This window comes from Pezoporus flaviventris, unplaced genomic scaffold, assembly GCF_033815535.1.
Source record: "Pezoporus flaviventris isolate CSIRO_AGI_PZ_B2104156 unplaced genomic scaffold, CSIRO_AGI_Pfla_v1 ptg000007l, whole genome shotgun sequence".
In the NCBI taxonomy this organism is placed as follows: domain Eukaryota; kingdom Metazoa; phylum Chordata; class Aves; order Psittaciformes; family Psittacidae; genus Pezoporus; species Pezoporus flaviventris.
Genome location: NW_026892555.1, coordinates 11,460,654 through 11,482,415, shown reverse-complemented (window position 1 = coordinate 11,482,415; position 21,762 = coordinate 11,460,654). Strand labels below are relative to the sequence as shown.

General features: G+C 42.0%; 1 protein-coding gene across 1 annotated transcript; it reads right to left on the bottom strand.

The window, feature by feature from the left end:
- Nucleotides 1–4,756: 4,756 nt before the first annotated feature.
- On the bottom strand, nt 4,757–21,636 carry DERL1 (derlin 1). Its single transcript, XM_061447791.1, has 8 exons — nt 21,333–21,636; nt 19,625–19,736; nt 15,812–15,876; nt 12,986–13,012; nt 10,859–10,954; nt 10,133–10,185; nt 8,881–8,991; nt 4,757–7,422 (listed from the first exon to the last, which is right to left on the bottom strand). The coding sequence occupies exons 1-8, from the start codon at nt 21,483–21,485 to the stop codon at nt 7,284–7,286; spliced, it is 756 nt and encodes a 251-aa protein (XP_061303775.1). The 5' UTR covers nt 21,486–21,636; the 3' UTR covers nt 4,757–7,283.
- Nucleotides 21,637–21,762: the final 126 nt, after the last annotated feature.

Genomic DNA, 21,762 nt, shown 5'->3' with positions numbered 1-21,762 from the left:
AAAGCTCTTCTGAAATAGCAGGAACAGGCTCTAAAATCACGTATGGTATTTGAGGACAATTACACTGAGTTTAACTAGTTACATTCATCAGGCCATCTGAGAGAGCAAGTAGCTGATACCTGGAAAACAGAGATGGATGTAAGCAATGGAGAGGTATTAAACTGGTTATCAGCTGCTGGGGAGGAAAGGGGGAGGAAGAGAGAGAGAAAGACTGGTAATTTACTGCCTCTATGACAGCCAACAGACGAAGCAAGAAAAGATTATAAATTGCTATAAACCCAAGATTGCTACTGGGCACATGATCTTAAGTACCAAGACTCAACTTCTCAGTATGGTTTGGAGCGCTTCTTTATATACGATGGCTGTCACAGGAGGCAATGGATGAAGAGTTCCTGTTACAGCCTGCTCAGGCTTTCCAAATTGATGTGGATTTACATTTTGCAGGTGCATCTGATGGTTCTTGTAAGTCTTCCCTGCCTCTGCAGAACACCAGCAGCTGGTGCAGGTACAACGCAGTAGAGCTGAGAACATCCCTCTTCCTCCTGTGCTATTGAGAAACATTAAATTTGGCCTTAACTCTTTTGAGTGCGGTTTCAGATCAGAAAGAGGAAAGGGAGATTTAAATTAAATAATACTGCTGTAACTAAAACATGCAGGAAAACTGAAAGTGGGATTGTACCTACCCCAATGAGGGCAGCAGACATGCTAGGAAGCTTCCAGCAGGAATGCAGAAACTCTCTGCCCAGAAGCTATAGTTTCTAAAACCTCTCCAGGTTCTCTGTGCTCACAGAGCAAAGGAGTTAGAAACCTGTTGACATTGATCCAACATGCATGTCCCATCTCGGGCAAGAGACACAAATATATATGTTAGATTGATTTACTGCAGTGAAAAGTCACCACTACAACATTTCTGGAAACGAAGGCTGCAGAAGTGTTTTGCCCCAGTCGAAATAGCAGGCTCTGATTTCAGCTTTTAAGGGTTGATTTGAGCTCTAAAAGCAAACAGAAAACCCATTGTATCTTCTGACCTAGCTGAAAAAGTTATTTTAGATGTAAAAACCTGAAGCATTTAATCATCACCAGTATAATCCAGTTGAAATATTCTCCTGTTGCAAAATCTGCCCCCTACACACACAATTCCAGTGCAGCACACGCAAGTCAGCTCTCCAGCTAGAATCTTCCCTTACTTTCACGCTAGGAGTCACCTTCCCCTCTACAGCCTTCAGCAACAGCAGTTTACATCCCAAGAGGCTTCCCTGAAACTCCTTGGGAAAGGCTGTACCCAAGAGCTGTCAACCAACCACATCCTCATCCTTGCCTGTCCTACTCCCTTCTGGGTTGTGCAACCCCACCAGCTCACCACAGCCAACTCAGGGAAGTCAAATAAAGCAAGCTGTCAGCTCACACCTGGCACTCTCCTTCCTCTTAATGCAACTCCCACAGATCCTGGTTTTGTGTGTAGGTGTGCTGGTCTCCCTGGGGAGCCCCTGCCCCTGGCTACATGCACCTTGGACTATTAAAGCCAAACCACAGCTAGAGAGGAGCACATCCATCGCTGTGAACAAGTGGAGACTGCTTGGGTTTGAGCATTGCTAAGACAGAGCTGCAGAGTAAATACTGCTGTACTGCACAATCCAGAGCACTGACTTCAGCAGAAGTTGTAACTCTTGCAACAGTTTTGCTCTTCTGCTTGTAGATCCTGACCAGCATCTTCTAAGACTATCAGTCCCTGTACGATTTAATGTTTTCTGAATTGACACAACACAAGGGCTAAAAGAACAATACAAGCTCTTTATGCCATTGGTTGCATAAAGCTTCGGGGTGTTCAAGTTTCTTGATGCCCCCAAATCTTGCTGTACTTTTCCAACATTAACTGTATTTTTATCTCAAATTACATACCTTGGGGAAGAAGGGCAAGATGGAACAGAGAACAGGACAAGACTAACTTTGCTACTGGTTTATACATTAAAAAACCCAAAACCCTCTAGCATCCAGGCTTCAAATCAGCTTTAAAGAAAATCATACTGTACATAAAAGCTCCTAAGTGAAAATACTGACATTAACATTGGTTACAGTTAACAATTTAGCTTAAGCCCCTAACCCAAACAAGGCCAACTCCCAAGGTACACACATTGCCATTTTCTTTTGCAATCGCTTGAGTTCATAACAGCAGTAAGTACAGAGTCAACAACCAACAGGCAAAGCAGCATTACAGACACGTGCTCAAGACTTCCTTCTAGAGAAAGGTTTATCCACAGTGCAGCTGCAGGTATAAACAGTAAACAACATCTCATCTCGCCCCTCCACCTGCTGTGGGGTTAAGGATTCAGTATGCGAGGACAGAGCATCAGGCATTGCTTCTTTTTTTCAGCCTGAATGGAGACTGCCACTTTCTGAGCCCATACTGGGGGGAAAAAAGCACTTTGAAAAACACAGAACATTCTTTGATCAATGACTATAGTCCTCAATAGAATCTTTTTTCTTCCCATTCTCAAGTGCAGTTAAAAACCAACTTCTCAGCATCTTTAGATCTCTTCCTGATTGATTTATAATGTATTTTATTCCAAAAAGCACTACCTTAGGCTTCCCTACCTCATACATCCACCAACACACATACATTCCTTTTGGAACCTCAAGACTCAACAGGAGGGTCTCCCTGACAGTTCTGTCTGACCCTGTCCTCTGTGCAGTAAATACTCAAGTGCACCTTGCCACTGAATCTTGTTAAACCACTGTCACATTTACTATCAAACCTTGTTTTACATCAGTAAACATATTGCTGCTTCTCTCTTATGAGTGAAGTGCAAAACTCCATCCGCGACAACAGGCAGCATCCTCACATCTCCGGTTACCACAAGTCAATGAAACCATCAACGCGGTGATTCATCCACTGCCCTTTAATCCACGGCTGGTCCAAGGGAGTAAATGCACACATCCCTTTTAAGAAATAAATGTAAACATTCAGATGAAAGAAAACTGCTTGTGGTGGTTTTGATTTAAACACTGCCTCCAGTTGCCATGGCCTTCATCATGGTACACTTACGCCTGGTTAGTAGTGCAGAGAAACCTGGCCTTCAGAGCTGATGTGAGCTCTAATGGCATTTTGCAAGAGCTTTGTCCTTGAGAGAGGGAACAAAACAAAAAACCCAAACCAGCTTCAGGCACCAGTTAAGGTTTCATCATCACTCTTTCCCCCTCCAACATCAAGAAGATTCTGCAGAGGGCTTGCCAGCATCCCACAGTTACTGTTCCTTTTATACAACTTTTGCTCACAAGTGCTGTAATCTCTCCTCCTAGACCACGTTCCAGATGTTAAAAGGGTGAGCCACTGCTGTGAAGAAAGTCCTTTCACCAACCAAAGTGTGCTTGAAAATACAAGCAGCTGAAACTTTTTTCATATTTTAAATTCTAGAAAACAACGTATCAACTTTTAGATGCAAGTACTTCTGCTTAATATGCACGCATTATACATTTAACTGAACAAAATCATGACAATAGACTCAATTTTGAATTTCAAGTCACACTGTTACTATCATCCATGGCAAAACAAGAATCTAGGGAAGCACAAAACAAGAAATGCCATTTACTACTACAGGCGAAGAACACTTTCACCAAAATTAGCGCTCTGCCATACTACAGCAAGTACAAATTAATCCATCATCCTAAGCCTAGCACGGAACAAGGGAGACTATGAATCATCTTCATTTTATGGATGCAGAAGAGGATTTACAAAACCATTAAGTGACTTGTTATAGCAGAGGCTTCAGACTGTAAATCAGCATGTACCTCTCCAGCTCACTACCTTAACCATCAAGGCAAAGCAGCTTCCCCCCCACCCCCGATAAGGTACCCAGTGATACATAAACACAGATGGAATCTTATATTTCAAACAATATGCATTTCTTCAAATTAAAGCCTCTCAGTTTTCCCAGTGTGACAATTAGATGACAGAATGAAGCAACAGGTTCCATTTCTCATGAAGTCACTGGCAACACCACATTACCAAGTTGAGTTGAGTTGAGCTGTCGCCAAGACAGAGCGATAAGAATGAGAGATGAAGCATTTTAGAATCATTTGATTTCATATTCCTGGCTCTTCTGCTGACTCTATGCAGCTGGATCAAAATCAAAAGGCACATACATGCCACACTGTTCTGTCTGGTGTACTTAATATGGACCAAGACTTTCCAGTTCAAACAGCACAAGTCCACAATCTCTTTTTGGGGACTCTATAGTATTAAACTGGACAAGCGGAGTCAGATGAACAAAGGAGTCATTCAGAGGATGCTCAATGTGTCTCCAAATCAGCCAAGAGCCTCAAAAAGAATTCTAGCAGCTGTGCACATCTGGCTGGACAGAGAGAGCATACTGCAGAATACCAAGCTTAACGCTAGGAAAAGCGAGTGATCTCTATCAATCCCACAAAGTCTGGAGGTGAGCAGAAGGATGTTTCCTCCCAGGGGACAATAAAGGATGAATAATCAAGTGTACAAAAAAAGCTGTAAAATGTAAAAAGCCCAGGAAGGACACAGACTGCCAAAACTCATGGTGATAAACAGAGACAAAGAAAATGCCTTTACAATTTTGCAACTGATCAGAGAAGACAATACTCCCACCCAAAAGCAGGTCATTTTCTTGAGTACTTTTCTCAACAGCAGGAGGTGGTGTCACAGTACAGCTGCCAGACACTCCCCAGAGACACGAAGATCACAAGGCTTGACTTCAGCTGAAATATGATTTAGTGAAAGAGACAGCAATAGAGATTAAAACTTTAATTTAAAACTTTGCCAACAAAAATTTGATTACAAAAAGGGAAATTATCTGTACAAAATAAGAAAAGAGGTACTCATTTAACAAGAGACCATCACTGTCAGCATACACTGGAGGATGAACAGTGCTTCAGGTCAAGTGACAAGTGAGAAACGAATGAACCAAGCTCATAATATGGAATTCCAAAGTGAATTTTCCATAAACCAATGTAAATTGACCTGAAGCAGCTCAAAAGCTAATCAAGACTTATCAGAAGTCTACTTTCCTTGCAAACCTTTTTCTCTTAATTTAGGGAAGCAGGATGTGCTAGAAAGCAAGAGCCAGAACAGTGCACTGAGCCAGTACAATGACTTTTGCCATGCTTCCTCCCACTCAAACCTTCCCTCTGGCCTTCTCTACAAAAGTGCTTTGCAATTTGAGCATGCCAGGGGTTTAGCTGAGTCACAAACTATTGCATCTTCATGTAATAGTTAAGTCCTGACTCAAAATGAAAACAAATGTTTTGGAGACAGTGATATTACTATGACTAAAATGACCAGCTGCATCATGACTCCTATATAAATGAAGGTTCTCAAAATTTGTACTTTGAGCATCAAATGACATTGTCGGTCAATAATAGATGAATATTTACAACACTGTGGAGTCTTCTCTTCTGCCTGCATTTTATACAGGGACAAGAGCATTGTTAAAACTCATCACTGAATGGACAAAAATGGCAGGTGAGTTCTGAACTCCAAGTTTCTGTAAAACCTAAGCACACAATGAGATCATTACCAGCCTTCTACACTTTTTGAGAAGCCAAATCAAAACCTTGAGCTGCTATAAAGAAATGGAGCATGCACTTTTTTCAGGCAACCCAGCCTGAAAAAACTTCCAGGCCAACTGCTTGCTTTTCACTCAGTTCCATGTCATATAGCATTGACAAGTTCTTAAACCTTCAGAACCCAGCTTTACTGAAGAAACAAAGCAGTAATAAAAACATTTTGGCCCAGATTCACTTCACCTACTTACAGATACCTGAGACACCTAAGCTGGGGAAGAACAGCTTTCTGTGCTCTGCCAACCCAGTAAAAAAACCTTGCTAAAGGGAAATTTGGTCAGAGATTTGACTCTCATCCTAGTGAGAGTGCTCTTCTTTCTGAAACTATAAACCAAAAAGTAACCAACTGTATTGCAACTCAGAAGCCTTGGTTAAGCTCAGAGTAATTGTGTTCCTGGCTTCAGTGTTGTCATTTATGTGAACCCAAGCCTTACCTTGCTCACTAGCAGCTCCCATCTAGGGGAGTTGAGGACAGCTACTTTTAAGAATGCCATGAGACATGCATGAATCTTCCTTACAGCTGAGAAAACTGAGGTAAGTAAGAAGTTTACTCAAGTCCATGCAGTGAGTCAGTAACAACCGCACCTTGCAGCTTCCTGGATCTTCACCCTGTGCTCTACCCATGGAACCCACTATGAGGAAAATTACTCTGTACAGAATCATTCCCTTTTCCATGCCAAAATGTTTCACCAAAAGTAATAAACAGTGTATGCGATGTCTTATTTGACAATGAAAGAGTCCTGAAGTAAAAAAAACTGTTCTACTGTATCTTGACCCTGGAAAAATTATTTCCAGCTTTGATTCTTTGATGTCTTAAAGCTTTAAAGTTGAAGATTCAGATAACAAACATAATGCTGCAGTCAGTACCCTTTACATTAACCACAATGATAAGTTACATGTTCTAGCTTAAGAGTATTTGTGCTACCCAATTTTGCAATCAAAATAATAACCTTGAAGCCAAGAATTCACAGATCTTAGGGGAAAAAAAAACAAGCCAGCTAACTTCATTGTGAACAGAGCAAGCCTTATAATATGCCATGAAGAGTTCAGAGATTTCAGTCCTGTTAATATGTTATTGCCATTTCAAATGAAAGCCCTCTTATCCTTAGTCTTTCCCAGCCCATGCTGTAGCAAGTAGGACAGCACAGCAAGAAAAAAAGAATCCCCTCAAAACACAGCCTAACAATGGAAATGAAACATTAGCACTTTGCTTTATGAATGCAGAAGATAACAAATAATGTTTCCAAAGACCCCGGGACTCCAGTACAGCTATGGAAAAAGTCAGCCTCCTAAACTCAGGGGTTAGTTTGAATCATCTGCCTCACACTGGATTCTTACCCTACCAGTCAACAAAGCTTTCAATATACCAGGTGAGACATACCATTAGCTTGCTCCATCCCATCACGGAATAAGATGGCATAATGGATGTCTGTTGTGACACACAATACTGTATAAAGAAGGCTTTTTTTAATGGCAGAATCAAATTGGACACTACTGGCTAACCTGGAGTAAGATCTACATTTTTCCCTTCTGGAGTTTTTTATTTTTTCTTGAACCAGAAACATTCTTTTTTATCAGTTAAATCCAACAGTACTACAGAGAGCTCAGTTCTTAAGCATGCTCTGCACCAGGAAGGGTTGGTTCTACGTCCAATTAAAACTGAAGAGTTGGTGTTTTCCAAGGGCAGGAGTTCTTCACTGGTCACCTAGCCGGAAACCTTGGCCCCAGTTGTGTCTTCCACCACCCTGCTGATCTTCTGCAGCTCTTCTCATGCTAGCAGGTGGGACACCAAACCCCGACACTCCTCCTCTCCTATTTGGCAGCCAGCGATACCTAGGACAAGCCAGAAGAGGAGAGAGTTTGAGAAACAAATGTACCTTGGGGGTAAATGCCAGGCTACTTTTCCATGCACTTCCTTTTAGTTGCCAGGCTTCACAGTAATACTGGCTTTTCACAGTTTAATTCTCCACAGAATTCTTGCCAAATCTAAGCCCTCAGCACAATGAGAAATGAGAATTGTGGGGAACTTTCATCTCTGGGATATGGTTAAATAGAATAATCCAAACATAAGGGAAAAAACAGAGTGATCTAACATACAGCTTCTGCATTTTGCACGGGATGCCACCAATGCATAGTCATTTCAGCTCTATAACACACCAAACTCCTGCAAATCCCTTGTTGAATTTGACAACTAAAATCTGGAGCTCACACATAAAACCCAGATTCCTTTATACAAGAAAAATATTCCTGTATAGAAAAAGTTGTTCATTATTGTATTAAATGTACCTGTAATTCATCACAGCATCTTTTTTTTAACAAAACATTAGAGTGCAAAGGCAGAATTTATCCCTTTGTAGAGATATTTGCAGTACTTCTGTTCCTGCTTCTCAAATACAGAGAAAAATTAAATACACCTATGAGGAATCAAGAAAATTGCACATCACTAACAAGATTGATGGCAGTTTCAGAGCTGTTATTACCTTGAAAGACATTTCAAAAAATCATTTTGTCTTCTAATCTTTATGGAAAATGTGGTTTACCAGAAGGGCTTGAAAACTCAAACATGAAGTTGCTTACTCACTACAACTTGTACAGAAAGTATAACTGTAATTCAAGTTTGCATCTTCTATAACATAAACTACCTGCTTATGTTATAAAAACGGTTAACCGAGTTGCTATCTAAAGTTTGGTAGAGAAGGAATATTTACAACCCAAAAGGGCAACTGAAGCTACAAACTTCAGCTTCTGATGTAGTACTTAAATGCCAGAAGAGTAAAAAAGCACTTCAGAAACCAAGACAAGCAGTCTCAGTCAAGGTGACTGCTAAGGACTGTAAAACAGAAAACGTATTTTAGACCTGAACAAGTATACAACTGACTCCTACTATTGTTACAGGTTGCTGAACTGGTAGCTACTGTAATGATACATGGAAATACAGATAAAAGATCACTGACAGGAGAAAACTGGGGGTTTTATGGTAGTATCTGATAATTGTTAGAGAGTTCACTTTACTACAGCTCAATTCAAAAGCAGAACTATGACTTTTACTCTCACTCTTTAGAGTCGGTAAAGGACACAAGCCATCCATAGAGGTAACAAAGAACTCTCACATGGGCCATTTACAAGAAACTCAACATTTTTCATGCCTCAGCAGCACAGTCAATATGACAGTCTGAAGCAGGCTGATTTAGCAAAGTATATCACACCTTACAATCCCAGTAAATATGTCTGATGAACAATACAGAAAACTGGACCAAAGAAACAGTGAGCTATAGAATAAAGCCAGCTTACAGGAACTGAGGTGTGGACAGAAAATTCCTTCCTCCCAAATCCATTGGATATTTAAACATTAAGAAGAAATACAGATGTCCAACCAAATTTCCTATCAGCTCATTGATGACTCTGCAAGGCAAAAGAAAAAGAACTGTTTCACAAATTGCCTTCTCTGAAAATAAATGAGTGCCCATCTTCTGCCAGTTACTACTGTTCACCTGCCATGGGCATTGCTGAAAATTTCCCTTCCCTCAGCATTTTACAGCCGCTTCTAAAGATGAGCCAGCCTTCTGTGCCAACACATCCACAGGCTATTCCACCCTCCCTTCCAAGCCTTCTCTACAGTCTGCACTGAAAATGCAATTAAATACTTGTTTACACCAAGGAATTAGACCGTACAGCCACTAGTGTCCCAAATAATAGTCTGTTGAGCTTGAGAAGTTACTGCTGTTTTCACTGGACAACCTGTCTCCTGCTGTACTGAACTGTTTTGTTCCCAATTCTGCAAAAAACACTGCTGAATGGAGGCCCTTGAGTATCTTCTGCCATGCATAGAAACAGTAGGTATCTAACAGCAAGCAGTTTTCTCAAGTGACGGATGAGTCAGTAGGAGGCACTGCCAGAAAAGGGAATTTGGTTTTGCTGTACCATCTCCTCCTTTTATAAATCAACCACGTAACTTGTTATTATCACTAATTGTGTTACAGCGGCACCAAGAGGCCCAAACCAATTGAGGGCACCAATAAGAAAGACCGTGCACAGAGGGGATTTGTGCATCATGGAGTTTAGTCAAAGAAACCCAAGACAGACCAATGAATTCAGCAGGTGCTAATATGGCACTCTATTGCCATTTTTCCTTACTTCACAAGCTGGTAAAAACATCATGTTGGGCAAGGCTGTGAGGAAAAGTAGTAACAGCACTCTCAGAGTCAAGCTAAATTTGTTTCTAAAACTAGTAATGATGGTTGGTCATACAAGGTGATATCTTTCTTTACTGTCCAGTACTCTTTGGCCAGAAAAAGGCCTAATGCACAGATTTACTAGAAAATAAACCAATTTTTTATTACTTTCCCCTCACCTACATTCTGTAGCTCTCACATGCATCTTTCCTCTTCACTTTTATCTTAAATGTCCACCAAGTAACACTAAGCATTGTCAGATTATACAGCTTTAAGCCTCTTATTTTAATATCACTTCTAAATTCAGCAATAAGTTCAACAGCCACAAAAGCTTTTATAACTTCAAATTTGCCGTATAAATAAATACATACGATCCACCAATGATATAGTTGAATCCCAGAATAACCCATGGAAGGTAACAGGCCTGAAAAAGAAAGTAATGAAGACAGAAGTTGTAAGTACAAGTTAAGGATGTACTTAAGGTTTTAAGGATATAAACCTGCTCAACTTCCCACTGCACTAAGAAGTGTGATTATCATCTCAATGTTGTAGGCATTACACAAACCCTTTTATTACCTTAAGCAGATTCTATCTAACAAGGTAGGATACTCCAAACTAAGCCACCACTAACATTGTCAGAAAAATATCACTCATTTAAACTTTCTAAGTCTTCTGCACTCTATGTTCCACAGCACACTTCCATCTCAAAGTCCTAACATTTCTGATTTTAAGAAGGTCTGGAAACAATGATCAAAAGACTTCACTGGAAGATCTGGCAGAAACAGATGAGGCTGCACAGGAACAATTTAAAGTATCAACATTTTGTCACTTTGGTGTCACTATATTCAGCTTTTATCCAGTTGAATATTTATCAGGAATTTTTTCCCCTCTTTTCAGACTGATAAATCTCAGTTGTCACGACATCTTTCAGTAAAGCCACACTGCATGGAAGACCATGAAGAAATTTCATCTTTGTTGTATCTCAAGCTATGTGAAAGCATGGGACATCTTTAGTAAGAGAAAATATAAATGTTTTACTCCTCATCTTCATGTGCATCTTCTGGGCATAAACCTTTCCAATATCCTGTCTGACGTACCTTAAATCTTGTTCCAAACCAAAACGATACAATCATGTCTCTGTTCAGCTGGGCCCACACATAAAGTACTGACATGATGAGTGGAATCATCAGCAACTACAATGTCAAAAACAAGGCAAAAAGTTACCATTACTTGCACAGAAGCCTGAGAAACTTAAACAGGTAGCAGAAACTATAAGCTTCAAAATGACTTATAAGCATGATACATCAGCAAAAGCTTAAAGACTGCCCCAGAATCTCTGCCATCATGTGTCATAGATCTGTTCAAAGGTATTGAGAAAGTTAAGCAGAAGAACCTACTTGGTCATTCTCTTTTGCAAGACCATGCCAAAGCAAAGGGCTCCAACTTGCACCCAGTGAAAGAGCAGCTGTGGCAAACTCTGTTCCCAACTGCTTGATAGCATACCTACACCAGAGTCAGCGATGTGCCTGTGCCACAATCCTTTCCATCACAACCCAGGGCACTAACCCAAACACACTCATCTGGGGCAAAGCTAATACATCAGATGAAGTCCTACTCCACCAAATTGCCAGCTATGTCCCCCTCAGGGCACCACAGAGGGAAGGTGCATGAGTAAATCACCACTTCAGAGTACTGCAGCCAGCCTTGGCAAAGCCACCTTGGAAGAGCTTGGAGTTAACCCATGCTCCATGCCAGGAGATGAGACCGTTTCAAATACCTCTTTACTGTGACTATGTATTAGCTCATGGGCTATTTCTAGTGAAACAAATACAAAGCGCTATTTAAACTATGCTGATTTCTGAACCTAGAGACAGACCGTGCCAGCAATATTTCTGTGAGCTGGTTTAATGCTATGAGCCAGCTGATGTGTTTGGAAGAGAGGTTAAAAGTCATCCCTTCAGGGGTGCCACTATTCAACAGGTTTCATGCTAAAGCCAGCACACGGGCACCAGTCCAGCTTTCCCCACGCCCTGCAGTGCACCAACAGCCTGACTCATCACACAAGCACCTCTGGGTCTTTATTTAAACTATTTTTATTTTACTGGAAAAAGAAAGTAATATCTAATTTCTTAAAGTATTAGAGATGACAACAGAGGCCCAGCTATCCTACTCTACCTTCTCACTTTCAAGCAAGCCGCTCAATACAAGGAAAAATCCCTTATTTGGAAGAAAAGTACATCTGCACATAAATCAACTAATTCTCTTTTAGGCAATACTTTATATGCAGATATAAAACAATTTTAAGTACCTTTATAAAAAATACAAATCAATACAATCAGTCTAAAATTCATGCAACACATGGGTGGCTTCAGAATGCTTTTAAAGAATTTTGGGGCACCTTCCCCACAGCAGAAAAGGTTGAAGTGGCTTTATAAATAGCCCTTAAACAGAGCTCAGCGTTGACTGCAGATGCACAATCCCTATTTCTGTCTACCAGGGGAGCCTGAGAAGTGATCTAATAAATTCTAAGATAATTTTGTACAGAATATTAGAGATATTAGTATAGGCTTTGAGTGACAGGGACATAATGAGATGAGAACAGCAGAGGCAGGCTGAAGACATGCAGTTATCTGATACTCTGTTGTGTCCAAGAAACACTCCTCCATTTCCCCCTTAATATCTGGGGAGATAAGAACTACCTCAGAGAAACTGATTCTTTAGACTAGTATTTTAACTATTCTCGTGAGGATTTTGCACTTCACAGTTCTGATCTGAATCTGAAGCTGCATTTTTCCCCCAGAAGATCTTCTGTTGGCAAATAAAAGGCAGACTAAATTTAAGACTAATGAACCCAAGAATCATTTTTAGATAAAAAAGTAAGAATGCAGATCCACATTCAACAGAAGAAACAGAGCATAGGTGACATCTTGTGTCCATTTTAGTAAAAGACTGAATGCTTCCTGACTGCACAAAGAGCCAGTATTCACTCCTTGACTCCCAAACTAAGTTAGGAATGGCAGAGTCAGATACAGGCTTGTAATGCCAGCTGAGGCTGACCCAAACTTAAAACCTAACAATACACACACAGCAGTCCATTTTGATACAAATTAAACCAGCCCAGCTTAACTATATCCCACAGTTATGTCGATAATGCTCTCTATAAAGTCATTATGCAGCCAGAAAGTTCCATAAGCTTATTATATAAGAAACTGTCCCACACTTACCTGCATGTCCATTGCCAAGCCAGTTATCTACCATTGCACCATTGAGGAAAATGCAGTAAAACCTGATAGACTAGAATAAAACAAAGCTGCACACACACACTGAACACATATGCAAAAACCTTTAATGTTTAAAACTGTGTAGTATTAAGTTAACCACTGGAAAAAATGCAAAACCTCCAATGATCTACAGATTTACACAGTTTCAGTAACTGCTTTTCAGTAGCTTTTCAAGCTACCTCCTCAAGTCATTATTCCCAAGGGCTGATGGACTGGCCTTTCCTCCCTGATGAAATCGGCTAACTACAAACTCCATCAGTCCATCCATAAAAGCCTGTTACAAGTTTAACAGGTGGATTCTTTCATTAGTTTTTTTAAAGACTAAAGTGTTGGTTTTCTAACTAAAGAAATACTGGATCATTAAAAAAATACCAATATATTGACACTGAGTCACAGTGAAAAAAAATAATTTGAAGGCTTTTTATAGTACTCTGCTACCTTGGAACCCAAAGGATCTGCTTGCTGTAGTTAACTGCTGAGCAGAAACAACTGCTGAAGAATTTTGCTATGATCAGAATGCTTTTAACAGTTCATGAATACATATAAAATAGCATCAAGCATTTTCCCAGATCATGTTTCCAGGTTGCTCCTTATATCACATAGGGAACAAGCAACTGGAAGCTCTTAAATGACCACGTTGAAAGTCAAGTCACAATCAGATTCACCTAATAGCTCACAGGCAACAGCCTGCAATCACAATGCAGCTGGTAGTTTTCTTAACATAAGTAAATGCATGTTGTTTGCCTGGTTACTGCTGTGGTTCAACAAGACTAGCAAGAGCAGCAATTCCCTCCATACAGTGGAATGCAACTGGAGATAGTTATCTATTGATAAAGGCAACAGCATTTCTACAGGCTAGCTCTCCTGGCTCTATCTGGTTCACAATGTCACCACCCCCTTTTTTCCAAATGCTGTGCCACCTCAAATTGCTACAAAGAAGTGACAACAGCACAGAATGGGAGCATCTCCAAGGATGGAGGTCCCACAACACCTCTTGACAACCCATGCCAGTGCTGGACTTTCCTTACAGTAAAAACAGTCTTCCTTACATTTAAACGGATTTTTCTGAGCTTCATTTTGTGCTGGTTCTCTCATGTCCCACCACTGAGCACCAGTGAGAGAAGCCTGGTTCCATGTCCTTTACTTCCTCCCACATTAGGTATTTATTCACATGGAGTACTGCATCCAGCTCTGGAGTCCTCAGTGCAGGAAAGACATGGACCTGTTGGGAGCTGGTCCAGAGGACAGACACAAAAAGTATCAGCAGGATGAAACACCTCTCCTATGAAGACAGGCTGAGAGAGTTGGGGCTGTTCAGCCTGAAGAAGTCTCGAGGAACACCTTATTGCAGCCTTTCAATACTTTGAGGGGGCTTATAAGAAAGATGGGGACAGACTTTTTAGCAGTGCCTGTTGCAATAGGACAAGGGGTGATGGCTTCAAACTAACAGAGGGCAGATTCAGGCCCGATATAAAGAAGAAGTCTTTTATGATGAGGGTGGTGAACCACCACCTACAGAGAGGTAGAGGTAGTAGATGCCCCATACTTGGAAACCTTCAAGGCCAGGTTGGATGGAGCTCTGAGCAACCTGATCTAGTTAAAGATGTTCCTGCTTACTGCAGGGAGTGGGAGGTTTGGACTAACTGACTTTTAAAAGTCCCTTCTAACCCAAACTACTCTCTGGTAAGACACCCCTGAGCCTCCTGTTCTCCAGGCTGCACAACCCCAGAGCTCTCTCAGCTTCTCCTTATGTGACAGATGCTCCAACCCTTTAATCACCTTTGTGACCTTTCACTGGACTCACTCCTGTATGTCCATGTCTCTCTTGTATTTGGGAACCTGGAGCATGATGCAGCCACCCCCGTACATCTCACAATGGCTGAACAGAGAGGAGCAATCACCTCCCTCAAGCTGCTGGCAATGCTTTGCCTAGTACAGCCTATGAGGCCAGTGGCCACCTTTGCCACAACAGCACATTGCTGGCTCAGGGTCAGCTTGGTGCCCAGGAGGACACCAGGGCCTTTTCTGCCAAGCTGCTTTGCAGACTGTCAGTCCCCTAGCCTCTCCTGGTGCTTGAGGCTGCTCCTCCCCAGGGACAGGATAACTTCCCTTTACCAAGCTTCATGAGATTCTTGACCAACACATTTCTCCAGCCTCAAAAGGTCCCACAACCATCTGGTCTTTCAACAACTCCTCCCAGTTTTTGGTATCCAAAACTGAAAAGAAAATTCAGCAAAACAGCAAACTTCATGAAAAAACCTGTTTACCCACAGTCCTAAACCAAGAAGTACAGTTTCTTCAGGAAGTTGGCTCAGTGCACTCCTTTGACAAACGCAGCTGACTTGTACCCAGTAGGTAAAGGGTCTCTCCATAAGCCACCTGAATTTCCAACTCAGGGATTAGCAGAGATCAGACCTATTTGCACAGGGCAACTTCAACACACTAAATTCACTCATGCAGCAACCCCTAGAAGTATCTAAATGAAGGAACAGAGAGAACAACCACAGAATCCCATACAACATGATCTGAACTTTATGTAACCAGAATTCTAGACCCCAGATCACATACTTGTATTAGTAGGTATGCACATGTAGTAGTATTCTCCCTGCAAATCACTTGCTACCTTTCCAGAGATGAAAAACTCACCTGTGAACATTTGCGACATTATAACACTGTTAGTTGCTAACAGTTGCTATGGTCTTTGAACATATTTCAGGCAGAAACAGGAGAACCAAAATATTCTAAGTTTGATGATGAGCAGAAGGATACAACAATGCAGATCCAGTTAAACAGCAGCATGAACATGTAATCTGCTGGCCTTCCATCAAAAGCCCCTGTAAATAAAAAGAATTATTAGGAAAGATACTGAAATCTTGATAAGAAAATAAGAGGGTTTTTTTTTTTTACTTTAGGGAGTCTAAGAAAAGCTCAGCTAATAACAGTTGTGCCTCTGCATGTAGTCTGTGGTTTATCGTTTTTATTTAATTTTAAAAAGCCTTAAAATAGAACAACCTACAAACTAAAACTTAAGATATTCAGCCTACTGCATTAAGGGCACAGTGTTTCTACTTAAAAAAGAACACACTTTAATTCTGGAGATAAGTTGTTTTAACTTCATAGAACTTCAAAATAGAGTTGGACCCCATCCTTTGTAAGAAGCTGCCAGTCAGAAGCACACAATAAAGAAATACACTTGCACAGCAAAGGCAGAGACACCACGTTTAACAATAGAGTCATGTGAAAACCAGTCTTTACTTAGGCAAATTGCATCCGCTTTGCATCATCTGCTCAGACTCAAGAGATACGTTTTCATACTCCAGAAAAAATAATGTATATGACAAGGAGGGTACACGTGCAGATCATTCTGTTCCTTCTTCTAAGCTGAACTGTTTGCTTCATTCCCTATTTCAAATGTGCGTCAAATTTTTTCAGGACAGTGGAAATAAAAAACACCCACAGACAAAAACCAGAGTAACATTCCCTGCAGGTCGTACTTCATGAAATTACATTTAGATGCCCAGTTGAGTTTGGGACCTGGCAGAGACAAGGGTTAAACACACACACACACCCAACAGCTCCTTGCAAACATGAAAATCATAAGCTCTCAGTCTTGCAAACTGTGGCAAAGGGCAGCCATGGACCTCAGCATCTGAGCAAGACTCCTACCAACTGCCACATAGCCCCCCACAGACAAGGAAAACCTGAGAATACCACTGAAACAGACTCAAAGCACTCAGTGGCAAACTCAGCGTACTACAAACAATCTGAATTATGTGCTAACAATAAAACAAAATGCCTAGGAAGAAGACCACTGCTTAATGTTAGCACTGTTTGACTTTCTACAGGTATTTCACATGTCTCCCAAAAATGAAAGAAAAAAATCTATTAGCTTTTTGGAATAACTACAGGAATTCAACCTATGTAAACCAAAAGTCATATTTTAATCATTTTATTATTTAAGTTCAGCCATGTAAGTTACATGACAGGAGGAAAAAAAACCCACACAAAACATTTCAAAAATATTCTTTGAAAAGTTTTGAAGTTGGAGACTACATAAACTGGAAGTTTTTCCTTACCATTGCCATGCAATAAATAGAAACAAATAAAAAGGAAGCTGACTAACCCTATAGAGACTCAGCACAAGAATTCCTCCAGAATAGGAAGAAATCAAAGCAAATGTTATCCCCTTAAAGTTTTTCACTTCTCATTACCTAGGAGATTACTAAAAATAATACTGGACAAACTATTTAAGTTGACTTTCCAACATAAGAGGACTGAGCTACACACTGCAAAAAAGCTGAGCACAAGGGCAAGGTGAGCTCTAGCCCACTAGGTCCTTCAATAGGGCCCAGGGTATAATCCAGTCATCAGGGACAAGCTGCAGACTCATAACCTCATCATCCATACTGCTGGGGAGTGAGCTGCATATTCTCCTTTCCCTGTTGATATTTATTATGTTCTGCTCCAACAGAAACAAAACAAAATCCCACCAAGCTCCTTTCCTCAGGAAGCTACAGGTCAGCTTGTTCAGAAAGCACAAGCACAGTACAAAACCAGATGGGTATTTTTGACAGCTAAATTTGAAGCTAGCATGCAACACCAGTGTATGCTCAAAAAACCACGTGCAATCCTGAAAACAGAAGTTTCACTTCCTCAGTTCCACAGACAAAAGGAGGCATAGACCCATAGATCCATGCTGATTTCCATCTGTGAACATATTATCAGCAACTTAGACATCATCCACTCTCAAAAGGATTCAAACCTTTTTTTAGAGGGGAGGACTGATATAATCAAGAACTTCATTTATACACAGAAAAATTACTATAATATAAAAGGAATGCATTGATTCAAACAACAACAACACAGCTGACTTCCCAGTTTCAAAATCCAGATGCATTGTACAGCAGGAATGTCAATTTACTGCTGGAAGAACTAACTTCCTTTCATGAGACTTCTGCCACAGCACAACCAACCAGAGAATTTTGTAAGTATAAGACATGTGATGTAATTTGCCTATATTAATTCAGAACTCTTACTACACACAGCTTTGCACAGTAGCTGCCAGCACCCTCATGTGTTCACAATACACTGCAGAAATGGAGGAACTGTTTCTAGCTATTAAACTACTACTTACTTTAACTAAGAAAACAATCAAATGCAATCTGACAGCACTCCTCCATATCACTGTTACTATTACAGCTTACATGGGATTCTACAATGCTGTCTGGATGACAGGCTTAGCAGGGATCTCTTCTCTATGGTGGGACTTCCCAAACATCAGCGTGCAATGCATTTCCACTTACACCATCAGTTCTAAAACGCCATTAGAATTACAGTGAAATTCTTATTCATCAAGGCTTTCAGAAGGAGCTTGGCTTTGCAAGTAATTTAATTATTTACTTCCACTGAAAAAATTTCTCTCTAGCTTTAATGAACTGTGCAATGCAAAATGAAACCAGTTTTAAAGCTACCTTGTAACAACAATCCCTTTTTTGAAATGATCCATTACCTGGTCTCCTTTCTTTCACTCTTAATTTTTCCCCCTAACTGAAAATCCATCTTGTTCCTAGCTTTTTCACATTTCTGTTGGGCAGAGCATACACAAAATAACACAGGCAAGCATCCCTTTTAAAAGAAAGAAAAATCTGACATTGTTATTTTCTCAAGATGGATAAATCCATTGCTATATATGCTTTGTCATCCTTCTCTGTTAAAGGACGTCAGTCACAAGAAAACAAGAGGTAATGTCATGTTTTAATCTCCCTCACCCATTTCCTGAAATCCAACAACAAAAAGCACCAGGCCCTCCTATTGAAGCTTTGGGCAGTTCTGGTGTCCTCAACATAAAGAGGATATGGAGCTGTTAGAGCAAGGCCAGAGGAGGCCACAAGGATTATCAGAGGATGAAGCACCTCCCATACAAAGACAGGCTGAGAAAGTTGGGGCTGTTTAGCCTGGAGCAGAGAAAGCTGCATGGAGACCTCAGAGGCGCCCTTCAGTATCTGAAGGGGGCCTACAAGGGTGCTGGAGAGGGACTCTTCATCAGTGACTTTTGCGACAGGACAAGGGGTAATGGGTTCAAACTTAAATAGGGGAAGTTCAGGTCAAATATAAGGAAGGAGTTCTTTATTGTGAGGGTGGTGAGGCACTGGAATGGGTTGCCCAACAAAATAGTGAATGCTCCATCCCTGTTAGTGCTCAAGGCCAGGTTGAACAGAGCCTTGGGTGACACGGTCTAATGTGAGGCATCCCTGCCCATTGGCAGGGGAGTTGGAACTAGATAATCTTAAGGTACTTTGTAACCCTAACCATCCTATGATTCTAGAGTATCAAGTTCAGATCCTAAATGAACAGGCTCCCTGCCAAAGGGAAGGAGCCAGTCACAGACAGACCATTTTCAGAGTAGTTTCCCATTGACTAACATAAGCAGGCACAGAGACAAGTCACCTTTTTCATGATTCTGACCGAATCAGCTACAATGCCATCGCCACAAACGTTCCCAACAGAAGCTCTGATAGTGCTTAGTCTCTATCAACTCCAGGCAGAGTTCACCATGTGCATACAATTTAACAGATAACATACCTGTTTCTAATCGTGATGAATATTGATACAAGAAATACAAATTCACCAAGTAGAGAAATCCTGTTCCGGGTCCCACTGGGAAGAAGAAAGTTGCAGTTATCGGCCGCCAGATCTGTCCAGATCAAAAGAGAAAGATATATTTATACACTGTAGAATGAACACATATGCATAGCTTTCTTGCTCTCATTCGCTATCAATTACTTAGAAGATTAAGGAGATTAAAATAGCCCAAGTATCAATTATTGCTGCTTCAGCAGCTTTTACAGCTGGCTTTTTGTTTTGTTGATCGGTGGTTTTTTTAAATCTGACAAGCAAAGCTATTAAGACACAACTTCCCAGATTGCTTCCATCACATCTTCAATATTGAGTCTTTATTGCAGTGGAAAAGGGATAGGCTTGCAAGGATGCTACCCTGTTTTAAAAGCACCCATACAGAACCCATCCTTACCTGTTGAACAGAGGCCAAGAATTCACACAATAGCCTTTAGTGCTCCATTCCAGACAGCATACACTGCTCTGAGTGTGTTGCACCTGCTTTAGAGTCTCCCAGCTATCAATACTGGGCACAGCAAACTGCACGGCAGGGCACAGCAAGGGCAGAACATGTCTGGCCATTTGTGACTGAGCTTTTTAAGCAGCACCACCTCCAAATAGAGTACTGGGATCCTCACAGTTTCAGAAGGAATAAATTTTGGGGACAGTATGTGAAACCAACTACAGATAGCACTATCTTTTTTTTTTCCCACTCAGCCTTTTTCACTGAAGATATAATGAATGCATATAATATATTTTTAAAGGCTGGAATCTTTTATCTTCCTTCACTTTCATTTTCATTTTCAGTCCATCCAATGGGTGCTCTCCCCCTACACTCCACAAACCAGAACACTGTACCTGTAACCTCTCAGTGCGAGGAAAATGACTATAATCAGATTGCGACCACTTTTGATACTGCTAATACACCCAGAAACACTGCACATCTGAAACCTCGGGACTTTAGCTGTTAGTTTATGTCAACCATAGCTAGGCAAAGCAGCTGACAATCCCAAACACACAAGCGTTTTCAAATTCCCAGCAAGAAGCTGCAAAAGATGCTTTTCTTTAGCCTTGCCTCAGTAGCGTCAGAGCAACTGGTTTGGGACGGTTGCACATCTGCCTGTAACCCTTGTTCTCAAACTCAAAATCGCACAGCAGAAGCTGGGCAAGTCACCTGAAGTCACAACCACAGGTTTTATGATTGGTGCTTTGGCACAACCACAGGTGCCAGCCAAAACAATGGCCCCTAAAACCACAGGAGAAAAAACATACCAGATTCAGACAAAAGAGAAACTACAGGACCCCTGAGGGGCCCCAACCCTTCTTTCTCCCACCTAGGGTCCCGGGCAGGGCCAGGCACCACCGTCTGTCACCTTGGTGTGGAGCCCGGGGCCCGCAGAGGCAGACAACAGCTAACCCCGGTGCTCAGCCGCAGGCCTTATGTAGGTTATGCAGGAACCCGGATTCCCGCTGGAGGTGACCGCGGTGACTCTAACGGGCTGCTCGGTGGGCGATTCCCTCCGGGGCGGCAGGGACACGACCGGGGCCCAGACTCCGCCGCAGCCCTGGCCAGGCCGCTTACTACAACTCCCAGAATGCCCAGCGCGCCCCGGACCGGGCTCCCTCCCGGCGCGGGCTCCGAGGGGCACACCGGGAGCTGTAGTGCGGCCCGTACCTGGAAGCGGTTGATGAAGGCGTCGGACCAGAGGAAGAGGTAGACGGGGCTGACGAGGCCCAGTTTGCCGATGAGCGGCACCGCGATGGAGCCGGCAAACCAATAACGGGTGATCAGAGGGATGCTCCGGAACCAGTCTCCCAGGTCCGACATGTCGCTGGCGTTGTCACCGCCGCCGCGGCCTCGCTACGAACCGACCGCTGAGGAAAGGGAGAAGCGAGGATCCGTCAGCGCTGCTCCCGCCGCCGCCCCAGGCAGGGAGGGGAGTCCTGCGCCAGACGTGGCGCCGCCGCACTCAGCCGAGCCGCCGCCACTTCCGGCCCTGCCCCTAGGCGGCCGGGGCAACCCCAGTGCCGGAAGTCCCGCCTCCCGGAGGAGGGGCAGTGCCGTTGCCGGGTGACGATGCCGCCAGTGCCACTCCCCGGCAGGC